The sequence below is a fragment of the Kwoniella dejecticola genome, chromosome 9 (assembly GCF_000512565.2).
Source record: "Kwoniella dejecticola CBS 10117 chromosome 9, complete sequence".
NCBI lineage: Eukaryota > Fungi > Basidiomycota > Tremellomycetes > Tremellales > Cryptococcaceae > Kwoniella > Kwoniella dejecticola.
Genome location: NC_089309.1, coordinates 522,184 through 539,303, shown reverse-complemented (window position 1 = coordinate 539,303; position 17,120 = coordinate 522,184). Strand labels below are relative to the sequence as shown.

Sequence of the window (17,120 nt, the reverse complement as noted above, 5' to 3'; positions counted from 1 at the left end):
CTCCAGTTTGTTCTCCATGAACAAGGTATCTTCCTCGACTTGACACTCGTCCCTGTAATACCTTGGGACCCATCCAACGACAGGGTCGTATACAGTAAACCCGCGCAAAAAGTAGATCGAAAACTTCTGCCAGCATGCAGTCCAAGCAACCCATTGCTTCCTCGTCCTCCTCGACCTTGTCCTCTCTTCCTGCAGCTTCCTCAGGCTCGGCAAGCGGCAAACCAGATAGGCTTTACGTCGGCAATTTGTCACCTACGATAGATGAGTACACTCTGATTCAGGTCTTCTCTAAATATGGCAAAATCACCAAGCTAGATTTCATGTTCCATAAAACGGGAGTCTTAAAAGGCAAACCGCGAGGATTCGCCTTTATACAGTTTTCTGATAAGGACGTGAGTAACATCTCAGACAACTATCTCCCACCCCATCCCCTAATCCGCGGGAAGATCATACATGGACTCGACTAACTGATCTACCTTCAAACTTGCTGAACCTTCGCTATTTCATAATTGATTTCGACATCAGGATGCTTTGAAGGCGATGATCAAACTCCACGATAGATTACTACGAGGAAGGAAATTAGTAGTGACATACGCTAGTTCCGTAAGTCTATCTGTATCTCCTTTTCACCTGTCTATGAGTCGAAGTCACATTGCTGAAAAACATCAGGCGCCTCCTGAAAACCTACCGCTACCGATAAAAGGTCGTCGGCCCACCGAACCTGGTAAGACTACGACTTTGTCCTTGTTGAAGAGTTCCAAGAAACCGCAGAGGTGCGTCGTACGATCATCCCATCACGATTATACATCGTCACTCTGTTACCAGGCTAATCACTCCAGCTGATTCCGTGATGGTTTTTTGTATCCCAGTGCTGCAGCTCAAATCGCAGCTATGGAAGCTAAACTCGCCCATATGAAACGAGTCAAACCGGCCGACGAGGATTATGTCCCGGGGCAGTCATCCTCGCGGAATGGTACACCCAACATGGACTCTCTCGAGGGCTCGCCGATGCCTGAAGAGACCGAGATGGGAGATGAAGAAGCTGCACTGGCGGCTCAAGCATTAGAAGCTGAGTTGTCGGAGTTGGTGAGCAAAGAAGGCTCAGCGACGCCTGCACCGACCGACATACAAATCGATTCAGCGCCTCAGGAGAAGAGTCTAGAAGGAACGAAGACTGTCATCGAGGATCGCGCAAGTTTGGCTCTTCCGCCGAAACCTCCGACAGCAAGCGGCGAGACGATACCGCCGAGACCTCTGACAGGCGAAGAAAGGTCGAAGCAGCGCGGCGAGGCTTTAAAGAAGGGTTTGGCTGGATTACCCAAGAAACCAGTGTTCTGAGCATCAAGGTTGAATAATGTGTCATTAGTGGAATATTGCGCTACTGTATTTTGCACATATCTGTATCATCGGTATTCAGGCTGGACCGGACATCACAACGAAAAGCTGCATCTCCTTGCCTTGCCTTGCCTAGATTCGGCCCATGGCATGCTCCCCTGGCTCTGAGATCATATCTGCGCCATCTTCCTCGATGTGCTATGTGTACTCTGCATCTGAATGCGCGCCTATGGGAACAGAATCTGTCAGATGCGCATACATTCCTAGCAGCACTTTGTGACCGACAAGTTCACTGACAGGTAAAAGTCGGTTCGAGCGTCGGCTAACCTCCACTTGGGTTGTTCGACTCGAGACCGATATTCAAAACAATTGTAGTCATAGCTATGATCAAGTTTGTCTTAAGTAGCTTCGTCATTCTAGTCTCTTGTATGCCGATTTCCGCTCAGCTATAGATGTTATCAAGATGTCCGGGCATCTACCCCTGGTAAGGTTTCCCCCAAACGCCCTGATTCATCGTCTGGGATCGCCCAACACCTCGAAATCGACTGCGTTGTTGCGGTTCCCAGAGAGAGGATGGACAATCAACACAAACTCGGAAAGCAACAAGAAGGAAGGCTGGGCCATTGTCGGTGATTCGGAAGGCAGGAAGCTTGCCGTTGAGGTAAGCTCAAACTCATCCCTGCAAATGCTTCGAGTCAATCATTTTCCCCACTTCTGTTCAAATCCCGAATGGTAGGAGGTATTCAGCTAACCTTGATAAGCTGGTAGACTCTGTTATCTCGCCACAAGATCCACCCATTGCCTCCTACGCCCGGACCATTCCCCTTCATCTCCACTCTTTCTACCTCCAAAAGCGAAAGCGAGAACGAACTCAACCTATCGACTCACAAACCAATACGGCACCTCGGATTCTCCCGCCCGTCCGCTACTGGCGAATTCACAGATTTCACAGCTCGATATGGTGCTTTACAAGAAGAAGACCGTCTATCATTCCGTCAGACCCTCCTCACCACTATCCACCCGGCTCCTCACGAGGGTGAGATAGAGCGAGTGATGGGTTTAATGGGTATCGAGAAATTATTGGACCTGCCCAATGTCAGCTTGTCGAGTGGTCAGACTCGTAGAGCCCGTATAGCCCTTTCCCTACTCACCAAACCCGTCTTACTTATCCTGGAGGATCCGATGTCTGGTTTGGATGTGAAGTCGCGGAAAGAAGTATCGGATATCCTGGGTAACCTGAATGCGAAAGGAGAGATCAGGGTGATCGTTGTTGTGAGGGATAAGAATCTGGATAATCTCCCAGAGTGGATAACGGATGTAGCGGAGATCAAAGCTGGAGAAGTGTGGATAGGCAATAAAGATGAATATCTCCAACATCATCAAAAGACCACTTCGACGGCGACTGAAGCCAAGATAGAGGAAGTGAAGGAAACGAAGGGGACGGAAGTGGGTAAGGAAGTGGTCAAGCTGGATAAGGTGTCTGTCAGTTACGGGGAAGGGAGTCGACCTGTGAGTTTGGCCTACAGACATGAACACAACGACGCTACTGTACTGCCTTACGCAATATGAAGTAAGGCTAACCGCCCGGCACTGGTTTCAGGTCTTGAAAGAAATCTGCTGGACCATACGTGAAGGGGAGAAATGGCATCTCGTGGGAGCGAATGGTGAGCGCTGCACGCCATCCTCGGAACAATGTCTACTCTACCAGATGCTCATGCAGTGATATGAAACACGAAACAGGTTCAGGAAAGACGACACTCTTATCTCTGATCTTGGGTCATCATCCCCGATCATACTCCCTTCCTTCGAGCGCTTTGACCTTGTTCGACAAGGCTCGAAGAGAAATCTCAACGGTCCAATTGAAAAGTATGATAGGCCATACGAGTCCTGAGATCTTCATTGCTTTCCCCCGCAACATGGGGTTATCGGCTTACCAGACTATCGGAAGTGGTTTCAAAGGGATTTTCACCCGTTCTCAACTTGACGAAAAACAGAAAGAGAGGGTATTAGGCTTATTGGATCAAGTTAAAGATCTTTTACAGCCTGCCACTAACGCAGCGTTCGCTTCATCACCGTCGGCATCAATATCAGCATCAACATCAGCGTCAACGTCGGGGTCGAAGCCAGCGCTAAAGAGTGAAGAGAATGTAGATCCGAGAATCGAAGAAACACAAGGAATGAGTTTGAGAGATATAGCCTTGAAAGAATTTTCGCATTTCACGCCTTCTCAACAGAATCTACTCCTTTTCTTACGGGCGATAGTGGGCCGACCGAACTTATTGATTCTGGATGAACCGTCTCAGGGGGTAGATGAGGTAGTCTGGGAGAGATGTAAGGCTATTCTGAAGGACGAGTGGGAAAGTGATAAGAAGATGGCTACGATTGCTGTCAGTCATTATGAAGATGAAGTGAGTTCTTGTCCTGGTCCTTTCTCCGAATCTCACTCAAGTAGCTCAATCAATGATGGAGAATACTGATATCTTTGCGGTGGTGGACCAGGTTCCGTGGAGTAAAGGCCAAGGGAAGATCATCAAGTTGGACAATGGTCAAGCAACGCTAGAGTAGACGTGTAGTTGGCTTTGATTTGGAATTGCATTTTGGACGGTGTTTCGAATAGCCAAGCGGATATGCATGGATGTATTATTCTTGTACCGCTTCATCCATTTTGACTCGTTCTAGTTCAATCGATTCTTTACGCATCTATGATTTGTGTTATACATGACTTCCTTGTCCTGTCTATATCCGTTTCCGTGTATACCGCGTCTCTGCCGTTGGGTCATCCCATCCTTCTTCAATTACTCATGCCCATTTTCTATTCACATATCTTCTCATGATGTGCCTGTGTGACGGTACACAGATGTGTGGATTACACATTCTTTCGATGTTCCTACATTTCCCGAAAATCAGCTCACGAGTCGAATTGTTGGAATTTGACGAAGATAGGATAAGGGAGTATACGCCAAACGTACAGGCTTATGATCCACTTCATGATCAACATGCACGAAGCACCTATCTACCTGTTTGAGCTTCTCGATCTGGTCCTGCAGCTCCTGGGCTATATCGTGCGCCTTCCATAATAACATATCGGGGGGCAAGACGATATCGATCTCGACGAAGTACTGCGGTCCACTATGATATACTCGGACAGTATCGACCGAGGTGATGTGTTCCGAGAAGGTTAGTACTTTGTACGTGACGAGGTTGATGAATTCCGGTGGGGCTGCTATGCCCGCCAAGAACGTGAATTGCTCTGTCGACAGGTCGTTGTTGCATAGATTAGCGAAATCCAATCGCATACCATCCCACAACACTGATTACAAGGATGTCTTATGTGTGCGAGAGTCGAACTCACCATAGACTGTTCTGGTCCATACGGTAATGATGCAGATAGCAATGATCGTGGCTCCCATCGGATCGATCTGTCATTCCGGTGGCTCAGCGGCTGTGTATCGGAGCAGCAGAACTTTCGCTCTGGGGAATTAGCACTCACCCACCAAGCAAGCTTGGCACCTCCCGACGCGGTCAGGATACCGAACCCATTACTATGAAGTACAATACTCGTTAGCATGAAAGATAGAAAGCGACAATGACAAGGGGAGTCTGGTGAAGGTCAATTTCACTCACGTCAGAAGATCATTTCTGTGATCTTCCCATAAGACTTGCACCTGGGACGAGGAATGCCTGATCGCCATGCAATACAAGAACAGCGAGAACTTGACGGCTGAGAGGGAATATAGCCATAGTCAGCACGATTTGAGCGAATATCCGGTGATGAGGTTGAACTCACCAAAGGCGACGCAGACCGAGATGATGGATGGTAAGTGGAAATTTTGCAGATCGTCCCCTTTATGCGTTACGAATTCTTGAATGGACATGACGATCAGGATGACATTGACGCCTCCCATGATTGAACCATACACTGTGTCGTGTCAGGACTTAGCTATTGATCTCGTTGACAATACGCGATGAATGACGCACCGATATTTCCGCTGATCAACGTCAATGGCAAGTCAGTAGGAACACGTCGATTTTGAGTTTCGGTGTGGCGAAGAGGTGAAGATGCTTACACTACAAAGCATGGTCAGCTTTACTGTCGCCCAAGGAAGGGAGAGATTGTGTAAGACGTACTGGTCTCAAACCTCGATCCTCTTACAGGCCATTTCTTCTCCTCAGCTCGATCTGACGCTCTGTGCGCAGCCCACAGTATCAAGTTGGCAAACGGGTCGACTGTAACGTCCCTTATAAGCATTTAAGTCGGTCGTGCACGTCCCAAGATGGAAAGATGGCAGATACTCACAAACTATGAACGGAAAACCACATGTTGTATGAGATTGGCTTGTCAACTTGGGCATGTAGGCAATGAGGGGAAGAGCCACTGACCAGCATCAACGCAGCTCGCGAACAGAGCTAACGATCCACTACTAATCGCCGCGTAAAGCTGTACGATAGCCAAGACGATATTACATGCAAAAGAAATGTTGACTGCAAGTTTGACTTTCAAGGCATTGTCCGCTGCATCTTGTTCTGCTTCTTGGGAGAGAGTTGTCAGAGGTTTGAGCAGATCATTGATTCTCGAATTCTGAGATTCGTAGAAATCTGCAAGTTTGCCACCTTTCTTCCTTCTGCAGCACAGCACTTGTTCAGCACGGGCTTCGGAACTCAGGGTGGACCCAAGTCGATGCGACTCACTGCCTGATTTCTTCCAATGCGGCATCACTAACGACTTTATCTCTTAATAACAACGGATCCTTCTCTCCAGCTTCTCGCGAGACTACAGACGGTATGCCCATCAATTCTAGATCATCTGGTCTTTCGCCTAAGCTCGATCTCTCCCGCGGCTCTAAGACTGTGGTGGTCATTGTTGACATATTGGCTTCTTCTTTGGCTTTGCCTTTGCCTTTGAACAAGATTGCTGGGCCTATACTCATTCTAGAGGTTGGTGGATGCTTGATGGAATACAGTCGAATCGAATTTCTCTTTTCTGTTCTGAGTTTTGCGATGTGATTTAGGCGCTGTCCTCGCTCATGATTTATCAGACAAGAGAATAAGCCGATTGAACCTCGGTGCCAAGACTGTGATGGATGCTGATTTATTGTCACCCTGGATGATTTCCGCACCGCTTTAATTGGCTTTTGGAGCGCAACTCGGAAGCTAAATTGATCTCGGTTACGAGATCATGGATCAGCTGGCGACTGGACCCGTCACGTGACGACGTCAACACGGTGGTCATAGCTCGAACGCGTCGAGAAGATTAAGATGTTGAGATGCAAAGAAAGGAGACTAATGATATTATAGAGGGGACAAAGGTCGAGGGAGAAGGTCACACAGGTCAAACGAATCCAAGCTCGCGCAGTCGCTTGTATCGTGACAATCACACTCATCCATCGGACAGGACGGAGACAGACTTGAGACATAGCCAGAAGTGCAAAAGTACCGACGATATGGCTGACACCAAGAAACCAGAACAGGAATGGGGGAGAGGTGAGTCACTAGCGGTAGCACCGGATTTACATCCTTTGGGCTCTCGTACGGGTTTTCGGCCAACAGACTGCTCGAAATCAGATTGGTGTACCGCGAGTAGAAGTAATTGTGCAACTTACTGATACCGTATCGTCTCGTAGTCTTGATTTGTGGAGGCTTGGATTGGTTGGTCCAAACCTAGGACACTATGGTCTAAGTCACCCAGCTGATACGACAACCTCTCTAGGGCAACAAACGGTCGAAAAGAACGATCTTCAGCTTCGTGAGCAACCATGTCCTGTATTTGATACCCGCGAAAAGCTCACAGCATCTAATCCCTATTCTCAATTTTAGCGAAACCGATCTACTTTCGCCCTTGATTCTACGATCTTTGAGCAATGTCAAAACCACAAAACTAATCACCGGACCATCGGCAAATTACGCTGTTGTCTTAGATAGTGAGCTACCCTCTTGCTCTTACGTTTCGTCTTATATCTGCTGATTGGGGGAAGGTTGCAGTTTACGGAGCTGCCTACATCTTTGGTAAACCGCCTTCAGCGTCTCTTTCGACCTCACCGGACGGCATAATATCGCAAGATGAACCAGTCAAAATCTCGCCCTCATTAATCGGTGCGCCTGAGGGTGCGAAGTTCGTCACTGGCGCTGCGGCCCGAGGACATTTCTTCCTGGTCGATGATCATGGCGGCGTCTGGGGCTGCGGCAATAACGTAGTTGGTCAGATTGGACTAGTGAGTTGAATTGTACCTGGGCGGGCGGCGGAGGGGTGAGTGGGGGTGGTTGCAGTCACATGGTGTACAATTCGTAGGTGACTCCCAGAATCGGGTCGGCTGACCACTGAGTGATACCATGTAGCCAGTCACCATGACGATAGACAAGCTCACGAGAGTGACTGGACCTTGGACTAAAGATCCCGAAAGTAAAATCATACAAGTGAGTCGGATCAGCTGGGTGACGCTCAAGCTCTGCGCACAAGCTGATATACTTGAGTCGTAGGTATCAGCAGGTCACACATTTTCGCTGTTCTTGACCTCTACTGGAAATGTTTACGCAGCTGGATCAAGTGAATGTGGACAGCTGGGCAACGGCAAGACAGGAGAACGACTAGTGAAGGCTGGAAAGATCACCTATGATGTTGAGTCACCACCTCGTCAGTCCCGCTCATCATCCATCAGATACGCCTGGTATCAAAGCCGCCGTCCTGACAGAATGTAAACTTAGGTCTCATTCAAGGTTTTGAGAAGCGGAAAATCGTCCAAATCGCATCAGGCAATCAGCACTCTTTGGCACTTGATGAAGAGGGTTATGTGTATGCGTGGGGATATGCGGGATATTCTAGGTTGGGATTGCAAGATCAGAAAGATCGGTGAGTGCCCTCACTTGCTCAGCTCAACAAACATTTCAAGCTGATAAGCTGATCAGATTGACGCCGACGATCGTGCCGCATGTTGGTTGATGACCCGTAAGAAAGACAGATTTTATGTGCTGATGGGCGATTCAGTATGCTGGAAACAACTTGCTTACTCGAGCGGCCGAAGTACTATGTGGACCTACAAGTGAGATTACCAAATCAGAAGACAATGTGGCAGCTGACTGACCAGGAGGACAGGCTCTGTGGTCATCAATAAACAAGGACTACTGGCGATAGCAGGGAAATTCAAGTTGACGGGTGATGGTATGTTGGCTCTTGTATCAAGATGTGAAATACGGCATTGAGCTGATCTTCTGGCAAAGGGTCGACTGGTCAGCCGTATACATATTTCAAGTAAGTGATCAAGCCGACTGGATTCACCTCGCCTTGTCGCTCAGCTCCATCTTATATTTGTCAGATATATACAAGACAGTAAGTTCCCCTCAAATATACTGCCACATAAATGTGTCTGAATTCAGCAAATGGCTAATTCCACCTTTTAGTTTCCAATTGCAAGGTCTTGAAGGCTTCTTGTGGAGGCTGTACGCATTTCCTCACTACGCCAGAAGGGAAAGGTGTCATGACAGTCGGCTTTGGACAAGGTTGTGTGAGTCAAGCAAGCCCGCTATACCCAGATCGTACCTCTCGACTGACATTCCTGCTTTGCTAGCTATATGGAGGTGAGCTCACTCAATGGCAGCAGTGACACGGATCATCAGTCAAGCTGACAATCAGGGCAGAACTGGGACTTGGACCAGAGCTTGGCAAATCAGCGACCAAACCGGTCAAAATCGAGCCTCTGAACAAGATTGACGTGATAGAGTAAGTTGAAATGCTTCCTTTTCGATGACTCGCAGAGAAGATACAGTATGCTGACTTTCAGCAATGCAGTGTCGCTGGGGGAGCTTTCTTTTCACTGTTTTTGGCGAAACCGAACGAGTTCTTATCAGAGATCGATCGACACCCTGAACACGTCGAGAGTCCCACTAAATGTGTAGTGTGTAATCTGGACAAACAGGATGCGCCAATGGAATGCGAGAGGGCAAGTTTATCATCACCTCAACGGTTATCTGTCGCTCTAATGTATCACCAGGCAAGGCAAGGCAAGGCAAACACGCAGACGCTGATGCTGATGGGCCTCTATTGTTCGCTACAGTGTGACACGCCGTATCATCCTGAATGTTGCGATCCCCCGCTGGCGGAAGCTCCGGACGGGGAGTGGTTCTGTCCGAAATGCACCAAGCAAGCGGATGCTGGACCGGATGAACCTTTTGAACCGATGCGATCGTATGAAAATGAACGGGAACCTAAAAAGAAAGCTTCCGATCCCGCTCCTGCTCCTGCTCCTGTCTCCAAGTCAAATAGTACAAAGGATACGAAGAATAGCGTGGAAAGGTTGGTGACGCCCAGACCTGAGAGTGTACGGTCTAGTACCCCGAGAGGTACACCGTCCTCGAACAAGCGGAAAGGGAGTGAGAGTGTTCAAGGTATGTTGAAGGATAGAGTCAAGCGCATTCGCTTTATCACCACAAATAAGAACCTCTTCTGACAAAGTGGGGCCATGATCATTATAGGTTCTCCGAAGAAGAAGAGGTAATATGAGTGGACATGTTTGGAAAGGATATCTTGTCGGAAGCATATCTATTTGCGAATTAGGATCTGCCAACTAGTTACATTACTACCCAGACATACACACACAACATATTGATATTGATGCATGAAACAAAGTTGCTCATGACTTCCGGTCGACTGACACCTGGTCTGGACACCTGGTCTGTGCAGGTGTCCGTCGATAAGTCGAAGCTACGACGATCAGTCTCTTTGGCGATGCCGTATCTTGACAACGGTATCTCAAGCGCGTTGCTGTGTTTCGGCCCTGTGCTAAACAGCTGGCAAGAGGTTGTTCCCCCCGGGATCAGACGTGTGCTGACTAGACTATATAAGGTGACGTATGGGTGCATTATGGTATTCCTTTTGACTTGATAGGTAGGTCTAGAGGCAGGTCGATCACAGTCATCACTGAAATCACTAAAACACTCGTACTCGTACTCGTACATCGACCAAGTGTCCTCGCGTTTACGTAATCCGATTTGACCGGCCCGTGCGACTGAGATATTGAGATGATACGAGACCATCCAAGATCGATATTTCCACCGCCATCATCGTCAGCTGCCAATACTTCCTTAACGTCTGACAGACAAGGTCTCCCCATTCCCAAGATCAAGACATCACTGGACGCTTTGTGGAAGATCGACACTGCTCTCGTTGATCAGTGTAACAAGGGGAAAAGGGATACGGAAAGCGCAACTGGAACTGCAACCGCGACTGCAGCCGCGTCATCATCAAGCCCCGAATCAGATCAAGTGGAGGTGCGAACCCCTTCATCAGCATCTACCACATCTTCTTCACCTTGCACCATCGATTTCAAGACTCGTCCTAGATTGTCGAAAGTGCATAGAAGGTCATCGTATATCAAACGCCTGGAATTATCTGCGACACTGGAGAAGGAGGTGAGCCGTCTGAGAAGGACCATTCTGCACGGATGATCTGATTGTTATGATGGGGTGGTACACCAGCTGATGAAGGTGTTCACATTTCGCTAGAAATTCGGCTTAGATAACCTGCATATATCCACTTCACCTTACGAAGAAGAGATCACTGTTGAGCTGCCATCTCCGCCACTGGATGATCAACAGGAAGTCAACGTCTGCTTCGATCAAGAAAGTCTGCCAAATTCCGAAGTGGGTCAACCACAATTGACACCAGGACCACAAGGGAATTTAGGTACAGGTCAGAACAAAGACAGAGACGAAGAGAAAGAAGGCGTCAAGATGATAGGATCAAGCGATATGAGTAAGAACGATACCATTCGACCTATGTCGTCGTCTTCCTCCTCTCCGACCGGTACATCCAGAACGCCCACTACGTCAGTCGCCATCCCCAATTCAAATCGGATTAGACATCCACCACCACCCTCACCATTATCCAAGGTATCGTCCTCATCCCCTCCATCTTCCAACCCAACATCGATTCCTCCTCCGTCAGCGCCCTTAGCGTCCTCTTTGGGATCGTCAATCTCTCCACCGGACAAGTCGTCGGCTTCGCTCAAAGGCCTGAATATCCCCTTACATTCGCCATGCTTCATACATTCGCATCTGGATAAGCATGGATCATTGCAGGACTGGCTCAAAAACAAATCGTCCGCTGGCGGTCAACATCACTTACAGCCATCTGCTTCGGGTAATTCATCGTCCTCCTCCACAGCGGGTGGACAAAGCTCGTCCACGTACAAGCAGACCCAGAATCACCATCCTTACAACAATAGTCACACCCCATCTCACAATGTTGGGAATACGGTCAAACCCATAAGACAAGCTTCTTATCCTACTTCCAGGTCTGCGCCGACCCACAGCACAAGCAACCCTTCTAAGTCTACTACACAGACTCCCAATCAATCGGTACCTACCAGTCCGAACGGGACCAAATATCCGTCGCCAAGCATGAAAGAGACGGGATATGACTCGGATGCCAGCTCGATCAACGGGAATGGTAATAGCAGCTTCAGTAAGCTCAGTGGGAGTGCTATCTTGGATGGGGATCTGATCGACGAGAGTGAAGAAGCGGGAAGTTTGACCAGACAATTGGCTGAGACTGCTCAAGGCGTAAGGGAGATGAGCAAGGAATTGGGTACGTCTTCGCGCGCACAACAGACCTCATATTCGCGGTGTCATCGAGCAAACACATGGCTGATCATCTACATGCAGGCCGTACCAAGGTCCGATCGCGAATCCAGCACGTTCTGATAGTCACCAAAGCGCGAGATAATCGACTTATCAAGCTCACAAGGGAATTAGCCTTGTACCTGATGCAAAAGCGACCCGCTACCTCGCCGAACGAGAATAGCAGGCCGGGACATGAAGGGCGAGATCGAGGAATGGTGGTCTACGTTGATGCGCAATTGCGGACTTCGAAAAGATTCGATGCTCAAGGTATACAACGCGATTATCCGGACTTGTTCAAGCCATTGTCGAGAAGACGAAGTTCCTCTTCGGCAAGTGTGAGCACTCTGGGGAGTCTCAGTGCTTATCCGTCCACGTCAAATATGTCGGAGTTCCAGAAGAGGAGTAAAGACGAAGGGCAATTGAGGTATTGGACTAGCGAGATGTGCAGCTCGAGTCCGCATTTATTTGACTTCGTGATCACAGTGAGCAATTTGAACATCATGATCACGATCTGCACAAACATAGCTAATCTGAAGGATAGCTTGGTGGAGACGGAACCGTTTTGTTCACGTCTTGGCTATTGTGAGTGGTTCTCAAGCGGAAGGCGTTACACAACCAAGCTGACCACACTTTCTTGTCTGAAAGCCAACGCATCGTTCCCCCTGTTTTACCCTTCGCTCTCGGTTCCCTAGGGTTCCTGACGAATTTCGATTACGCACAATACAAACAGACCATGGACAAAGTGGTGGATGAAGGAATACGCGTGAACCTCAGAATGCGTTTTACATGTACGGTGTACCGAGCTGTGGCGCCTGAAGAAGCTGCTTTGGCGGCTAGTGCTAAAGGTGGCAAGAAGCGGAAAGCGATCAAAAAGCCAGGCGGGGAGATCTTGATGTCGCATGTCGATAAAAGTGGTTGGGAAAACCTGGAAGCGCCGCCATCTCAAGGTAGCTGTTCGGAAGCGGCAGGCAAGGATAAAGAGATTTTGTGTTTCTCCACCAGACCCGTGGAGCAATTTGAAGTTCTCAATGATCTAGTGGTGGATCGGGGACCTAGTCCATATGTTAGCTTGTTGGAATTGTTCGGTGAGTCTTGCATCCTGATAGTTCAGGTCGAATTCAAGCTGAGCCACATCTTGCTTCACAGGGGATGAGCATCACCTTACAACGGTTCAAGCGGATGGTCTGACGGTGTCGACACCCACAGGGTCGACCGCTTATTCCCTTTCGGCAGGAGGATCCCTCGTACATCCTCAAATCCCAGCTCTGCTCATCACTCCCATCTGTCCGCATACTTTGTCGTTCAGACCGATGCTGCTACCTGATAGTATGGAGTTGAGGATATGTGTGCCTTACAACTCGAGGAGTACCGCTTGGGCAAGTTTCGATGGAAGGGGTCGAGTTGAGTTGAAGCGTGAGTTGGCAATTTCCTTATTCTGACCAGTTAGTCATCGTCCGGGGGTGCTAATACTCCAACATAGAGGGTGATCATATCAAAGTCACAGCATCGAAGTATCCTTTCCCCACCGTATGCGCCGACAAAGCTTCGACCGATTGGTTCGGATCCATATCGCGGACATTGAGGTGGAACGAAAGGGAGAAGCAGAAGTCATTTGTCGTAGTGGAAGAGGATTCTGAGCCAGCCACCGAGAACAAGCATCATCGCAGGAGTAGTAGCGTTCGTAAGAAGCACGAAGAGCGGCATCACGCCCCGCAGGCAGAGATACACGATGTGCATGAGGACGAGGGGAAAGAAGAGGAGGAAAAGCTGGATGACGAGGAGGAGGATTATGAAGACGAAGAAGACGAGGAGGAAGATGAGGAGTTTGATATTGATGAGTGAGCTGCTTACTAACTGATCCTGTCATCATTGTCAACTAAATTGACATTGGGTATCGTAGTAAATCCGGAGGGGAGAATACTCAACCATCATCTCAGCCATCTTCTCCGCCTATCGCCGCTACAAATCCGAACATCCCATCGTCTAACAAGCTTCATTCTATGCTTAATCACGCACATAACCACAAGAACGGTTTGGAAACCCCGAACAGATTCATGTCAACATACGAAGCGCCGCCGCCGTTGTCGCAACGGCACCTAGTGGAAGCTTTGGCTAAAGCTGAGATACGTGAAAAAGACAACGAATCGGGTCAACGAGACAATATAAGGGAAGATGGAAGTGCTTTCAGATACAATGGTAAACATGGTGAACATCTGATACCTCCCGGAAGATCAGCTTTGACTTCACCTACAGATGAGCGAGAGCGGGAGAATGGGGATGCGAACGAGGAAAGTGAAGCTGGAGATCAATATAAGGATCAGAAAACACCTCGACCGATCATCCATTCTCACCATTCGCATCATGATGAGCGTGTCAGGATACAGAGTCCGGTCGGGCATAGACATCATCATCACCATCACCACCATCATCAACAGCAGAGGACTGAAAGCGGGAAAGGAAAAGCTAAAGCATTCGCTTTCTTCGGTCAGGTGAGTCGAGTCAATCCGACTTGTCCCCTGCTGTGCTCTCCATCACATGATTGCATGGGAATCGGAACGCTGACATTTGGTGGACTTCAGGACGACTCGGCTAGTGATTTGAGTGATGATCATTCTGACGCCTAGTCAAGGGGTGTTGCGCATAGGAGAAGATAGCCCCAACAAGATATATGAGAGTGTGCATAGGGAAACAAGTGTCAATTGGTCTGTAATACGAGCAGGAAAATTTATCGGATTTACGGTTCATTCGGATGAAGCGTGATCAGGTTTGACTCTGTAACCACATACTGTGTGATGCGACTGGACTTGCATGGAATCATCGTGCTTCATCTCTATGACTGTGTACTGACCAATTGTCAATTTGAGTTTGTTCGGTAGGCTCACTTACTGTAGTGGCTAAACCCATCATAGCGTCATGTTGTTTTCACGTACGCTGGCAGTCCTTTTGACTGCTAATCTCCTTTGATATCGTATCCAAAGCGCCGGAAAGGATGGGCATGATACTGATGTTGCAGGAGGTTAACGTTTGACCGTATGAACGGGTATCATTTCAGCATTCAGGAAGGCTCAACATGTAGGTCTGGCATGATTCATCCTGACTCCTTGGGCAGATATGGTCATTCGGTCTGCCCAGATCAGGATTAATTCCTAATATCGATACCACTTCTTTCTGAGATTCAAAATAACCAAAAACAAACACTAAAACTCACAGACCCGTGAATCTGACTACAAGAATGATGAGAACCTATACCTAGCTGAACCATAACTTGCTGACCTCGCCCTCTTCGAACATAATCGGACTCAATTCGACTCATATGAGTAAGGCAAAGGGCAAATTTCCTCCGACTTACTGACGAACTGTGGTAACCCCTATAACTGAATCTCAGAAGACGATCAGCCTTGAGACTGAAAACAACAAGTTCTGCTGACGAAGGTAGCGTGCCTACTGTGATTGATCGCTGCGCTCAACAATGACTCCTCGTGAGCCAAGCCCCAAACGAGAGCGAGAGGATAGGTTTGACTCGGATGGAGAAACGCAGTATGGCTCAGATGAAGAAAACAACCTCCCTTCGTCCACCAGAAAGACTTCCACCAAGCCCAGAAATAAAGGCGCAGACAAAGGCCAAACGAGACCGTACAGGTCAAAGTTCCGAGAAGACGTGTTTCCGGCGAACGACGAGATACCCCTCACCCCTTCTCCTCCGCCAGTGCAGGCGAGGGATGAGAGTAAAAGTAGGTCGACTTCGGAAAGAGCTAAATTGATCAAGAGAAGGAATCATGAGAAGTTCGAGAAAGAGTATAAAGCGTATAAAGAGCAACAGGAAAAAGCGAGATGGTCTAACAGGTATAAACATATCAGAGGGTTTTTCTCTTTCTGGAGAAGGGTGGCGGATTGGTGGGTCGTCAGATGGGCGATAGCTCAGATTCCGTATATATTGGCTATTGTCACTGTCATAGCTGGAGGATTAGTAGGTCTGAGCGGACCGTTTCTGGATATATGGGTGGTGGATTACAAGCAAACGAAATATGGAGCGTGGGGTGCATGCTCGGATCGACAAGCAGAGTGAGTACAATTCGTCAGAAGAGAGTGAGAGGGTGTGACACAGGCAGAAGCTGATTCGGACACTAATTCTGACATGTACTTTATTCTATTTGACAGGTGCGCGATCAAACTCTTTTACGACGGGCCAGAAGTAGGCCAATGGTCCGATAAGGCTCTACCTGCCATCTTGCTGAGTTTCTTAGTGGGTGAGTGGACGTCTCTTCGCAGCTTATTTGCCTAAGCGCATAAGCAGTGGTACGCAAGTCCTCATTATCAGGACATCGTAATGAAAGCCTCTCTGCGGTACGGATACGCTGAAAGCTGACTCCGATGACTGTCAATTGCCTCGTGTTGGCTCGGTTTGCCGTGCCAATCTGCCACATAGTCTCCGTAATTCAACTATCATTCTTCATCTACACCTACCTATTCATCAAGCACCGTTTCATCTCTTGCACCTCCACAGATCCAGAATCCGGACGGAACAACGGGTCAGTTGGAAAGAGGATGAAGAAAGAACGCTCTATCAAATGGTTCGAACGTACGATGGACCTCTCCTCCATCATGTACCTGATGCTGAGTCTCATCCTTGCTGGATGGGTGAGTGAGAGTAATGCAGATGGTTTGAGCGGGTACGATCTGTGAGTGAGCAGGTCAATCTTTCCGCACAGCCTCATTCACATGAACGCCCTTGAAATATCATGAAAAAAAGGAGACTTGTGATTGATCATTATCCTGCAACTTGCCGATAGGGCGATCTTCCTGGCCATCTCCCCGTTCATCTGGATATTCTGTAGACTATTCTATCGCTCTAAATGGGTTTCGCGCAGATTCCACAACGCCAAAGAAGTAATTGAACACGGTTCCAGATCGAGAGGACCTAAATCTACTCATGAACGATATCATGACACCGATGCAGACAGCGACGACGAAGAGGCAGACGAGCGCGAGGGAGAGTACGATGACGACGAAGACGAGCATACACCCAGAAGACAGCTTCATAGGATACGAGCGGACTGAGCAGGAGAGTGAGGTATATCCTTCAATCTGTAAAAAGCAGCGTACGGTAGTAATGTGGCAACGTGGAGATTGCTTACGTCTGACCGCCACCGAAAACAGTTCATACCTTCATACAT

At 48.4% G+C, this 17,120-nt stretch overlaps 6 protein-coding genes across 6 annotated transcripts; 5 read left to right on the top strand and 1 right to left on the bottom strand.

Annotated features, from left to right (window-relative positions):
- Nucleotides 1–134: 134 nt before the first annotated feature.
- I303_107161 (uncharacterized protein) lies at nucleotides 135–1,338 on the top strand (the record flags this gene model as incomplete). Its single annotated transcript, XM_018409843.1, has 4 exons — nucleotides 135–392; nucleotides 526–603; nucleotides 670–773; nucleotides 870–1,338. 4 exons carry the CDS (start codon nucleotides 135–137, stop codon nucleotides 1,336–1,338), a joined length of 909 nt encoding a protein of 302 aa, XP_018260846.1.
- A 460-nt stretch (nucleotides 1,339–1,798) lies between these two features.
- On the top strand, nucleotides 1,799–3,900 carry I303_107160 (uncharacterized protein; the record flags this gene model as incomplete). Its single annotated transcript, XM_018409842.1, has 6 exons — nucleotides 1,799–1,996; nucleotides 2,104–2,844; nucleotides 2,936–2,999; nucleotides 3,076–3,394; nucleotides 3,494–3,743; nucleotides 3,835–3,900. 6 exons carry the CDS (start codon nucleotides 1,799–1,801, stop codon nucleotides 3,898–3,900), a joined length of 1,638 nt encoding a protein of 545 aa, XP_018260845.1.
- A 301-nt stretch (nucleotides 3,901–4,201) lies between these two features.
- Nucleotides 4,202–6,263, bottom strand: I303_107159 (uncharacterized protein; the record flags this gene model as incomplete). Its single annotated transcript, XM_018409841.1, has 9 exons — nucleotides 4,202–4,222; nucleotides 4,305–4,585; nucleotides 4,688–4,754; nucleotides 4,826–4,877; nucleotides 4,960–5,056; nucleotides 5,123–5,254; nucleotides 5,464–5,562; nucleotides 5,716–5,957; nucleotides 6,025–6,263. 9 exons carry the CDS (start codon nucleotides 6,261–6,263, stop codon nucleotides 4,202–4,204), a joined length of 1,230 nt encoding a protein of 409 aa, XP_018260844.1.
- Nucleotides 6,264–6,776: 513 nt separating this feature from the next.
- I303_107158 (uncharacterized protein) lies at nucleotides 6,777–9,773 on the top strand (the record flags this gene model as incomplete). Its single annotated transcript, XM_065969514.1, has 18 exons — nucleotides 6,777–6,816; nucleotides 6,957–6,981; nucleotides 7,043–7,078; nucleotides 7,150–7,253; nucleotides 7,315–7,544; nucleotides 7,669–7,746; nucleotides 7,810–7,963; nucleotides 8,035–8,179; nucleotides 8,236–8,260; nucleotides 8,315–8,369; nucleotides 8,423–8,488; nucleotides 8,548–8,578; nucleotides 8,643–8,656; nucleotides 8,728–8,831; nucleotides 8,895–8,904; nucleotides 8,965–9,046; nucleotides 9,116–9,266; nucleotides 9,381–9,773. The coding sequence occupies 18 exons, from the start codon at nucleotides 6,777–6,779 to the stop codon at nucleotides 9,771–9,773; spliced, it is 1,743 nt and encodes a 580-aa protein (XP_065825586.1).
- A 571-nt stretch (nucleotides 9,774–10,344) lies between these two features.
- Nucleotides 10,345–14,570, top strand: I303_107157 (uncharacterized protein; the record flags this gene model as incomplete). Its single annotated transcript, XM_018409839.1, has 9 exons — nucleotides 10,345–10,734; nucleotides 10,828–11,911; nucleotides 11,989–12,428; nucleotides 12,488–12,528; nucleotides 12,592–13,031; nucleotides 13,093–13,359; nucleotides 13,427–13,784; nucleotides 13,847–14,435; nucleotides 14,526–14,570. 9 exons carry the CDS (start codon nucleotides 10,345–10,347, stop codon nucleotides 14,568–14,570), a joined length of 3,654 nt encoding a protein of 1,217 aa, XP_018260842.1.
- An 845-nt stretch (nucleotides 14,571–15,415) lies between these two features.
- I303_107156 (uncharacterized protein) lies at nucleotides 15,416–17,004 on the top strand (the record flags this gene model as incomplete). Its single annotated transcript, XM_018409838.1, has 4 exons — nucleotides 15,416–16,008; nucleotides 16,105–16,193; nucleotides 16,451–16,625; nucleotides 16,737–17,004. 4 exons carry the CDS (start codon nucleotides 15,416–15,418, stop codon nucleotides 17,002–17,004), a joined length of 1,125 nt encoding a protein of 374 aa, XP_018260841.1.
- Between the last annotated feature and the right edge of the window lie 116 nt (nucleotides 17,005–17,120).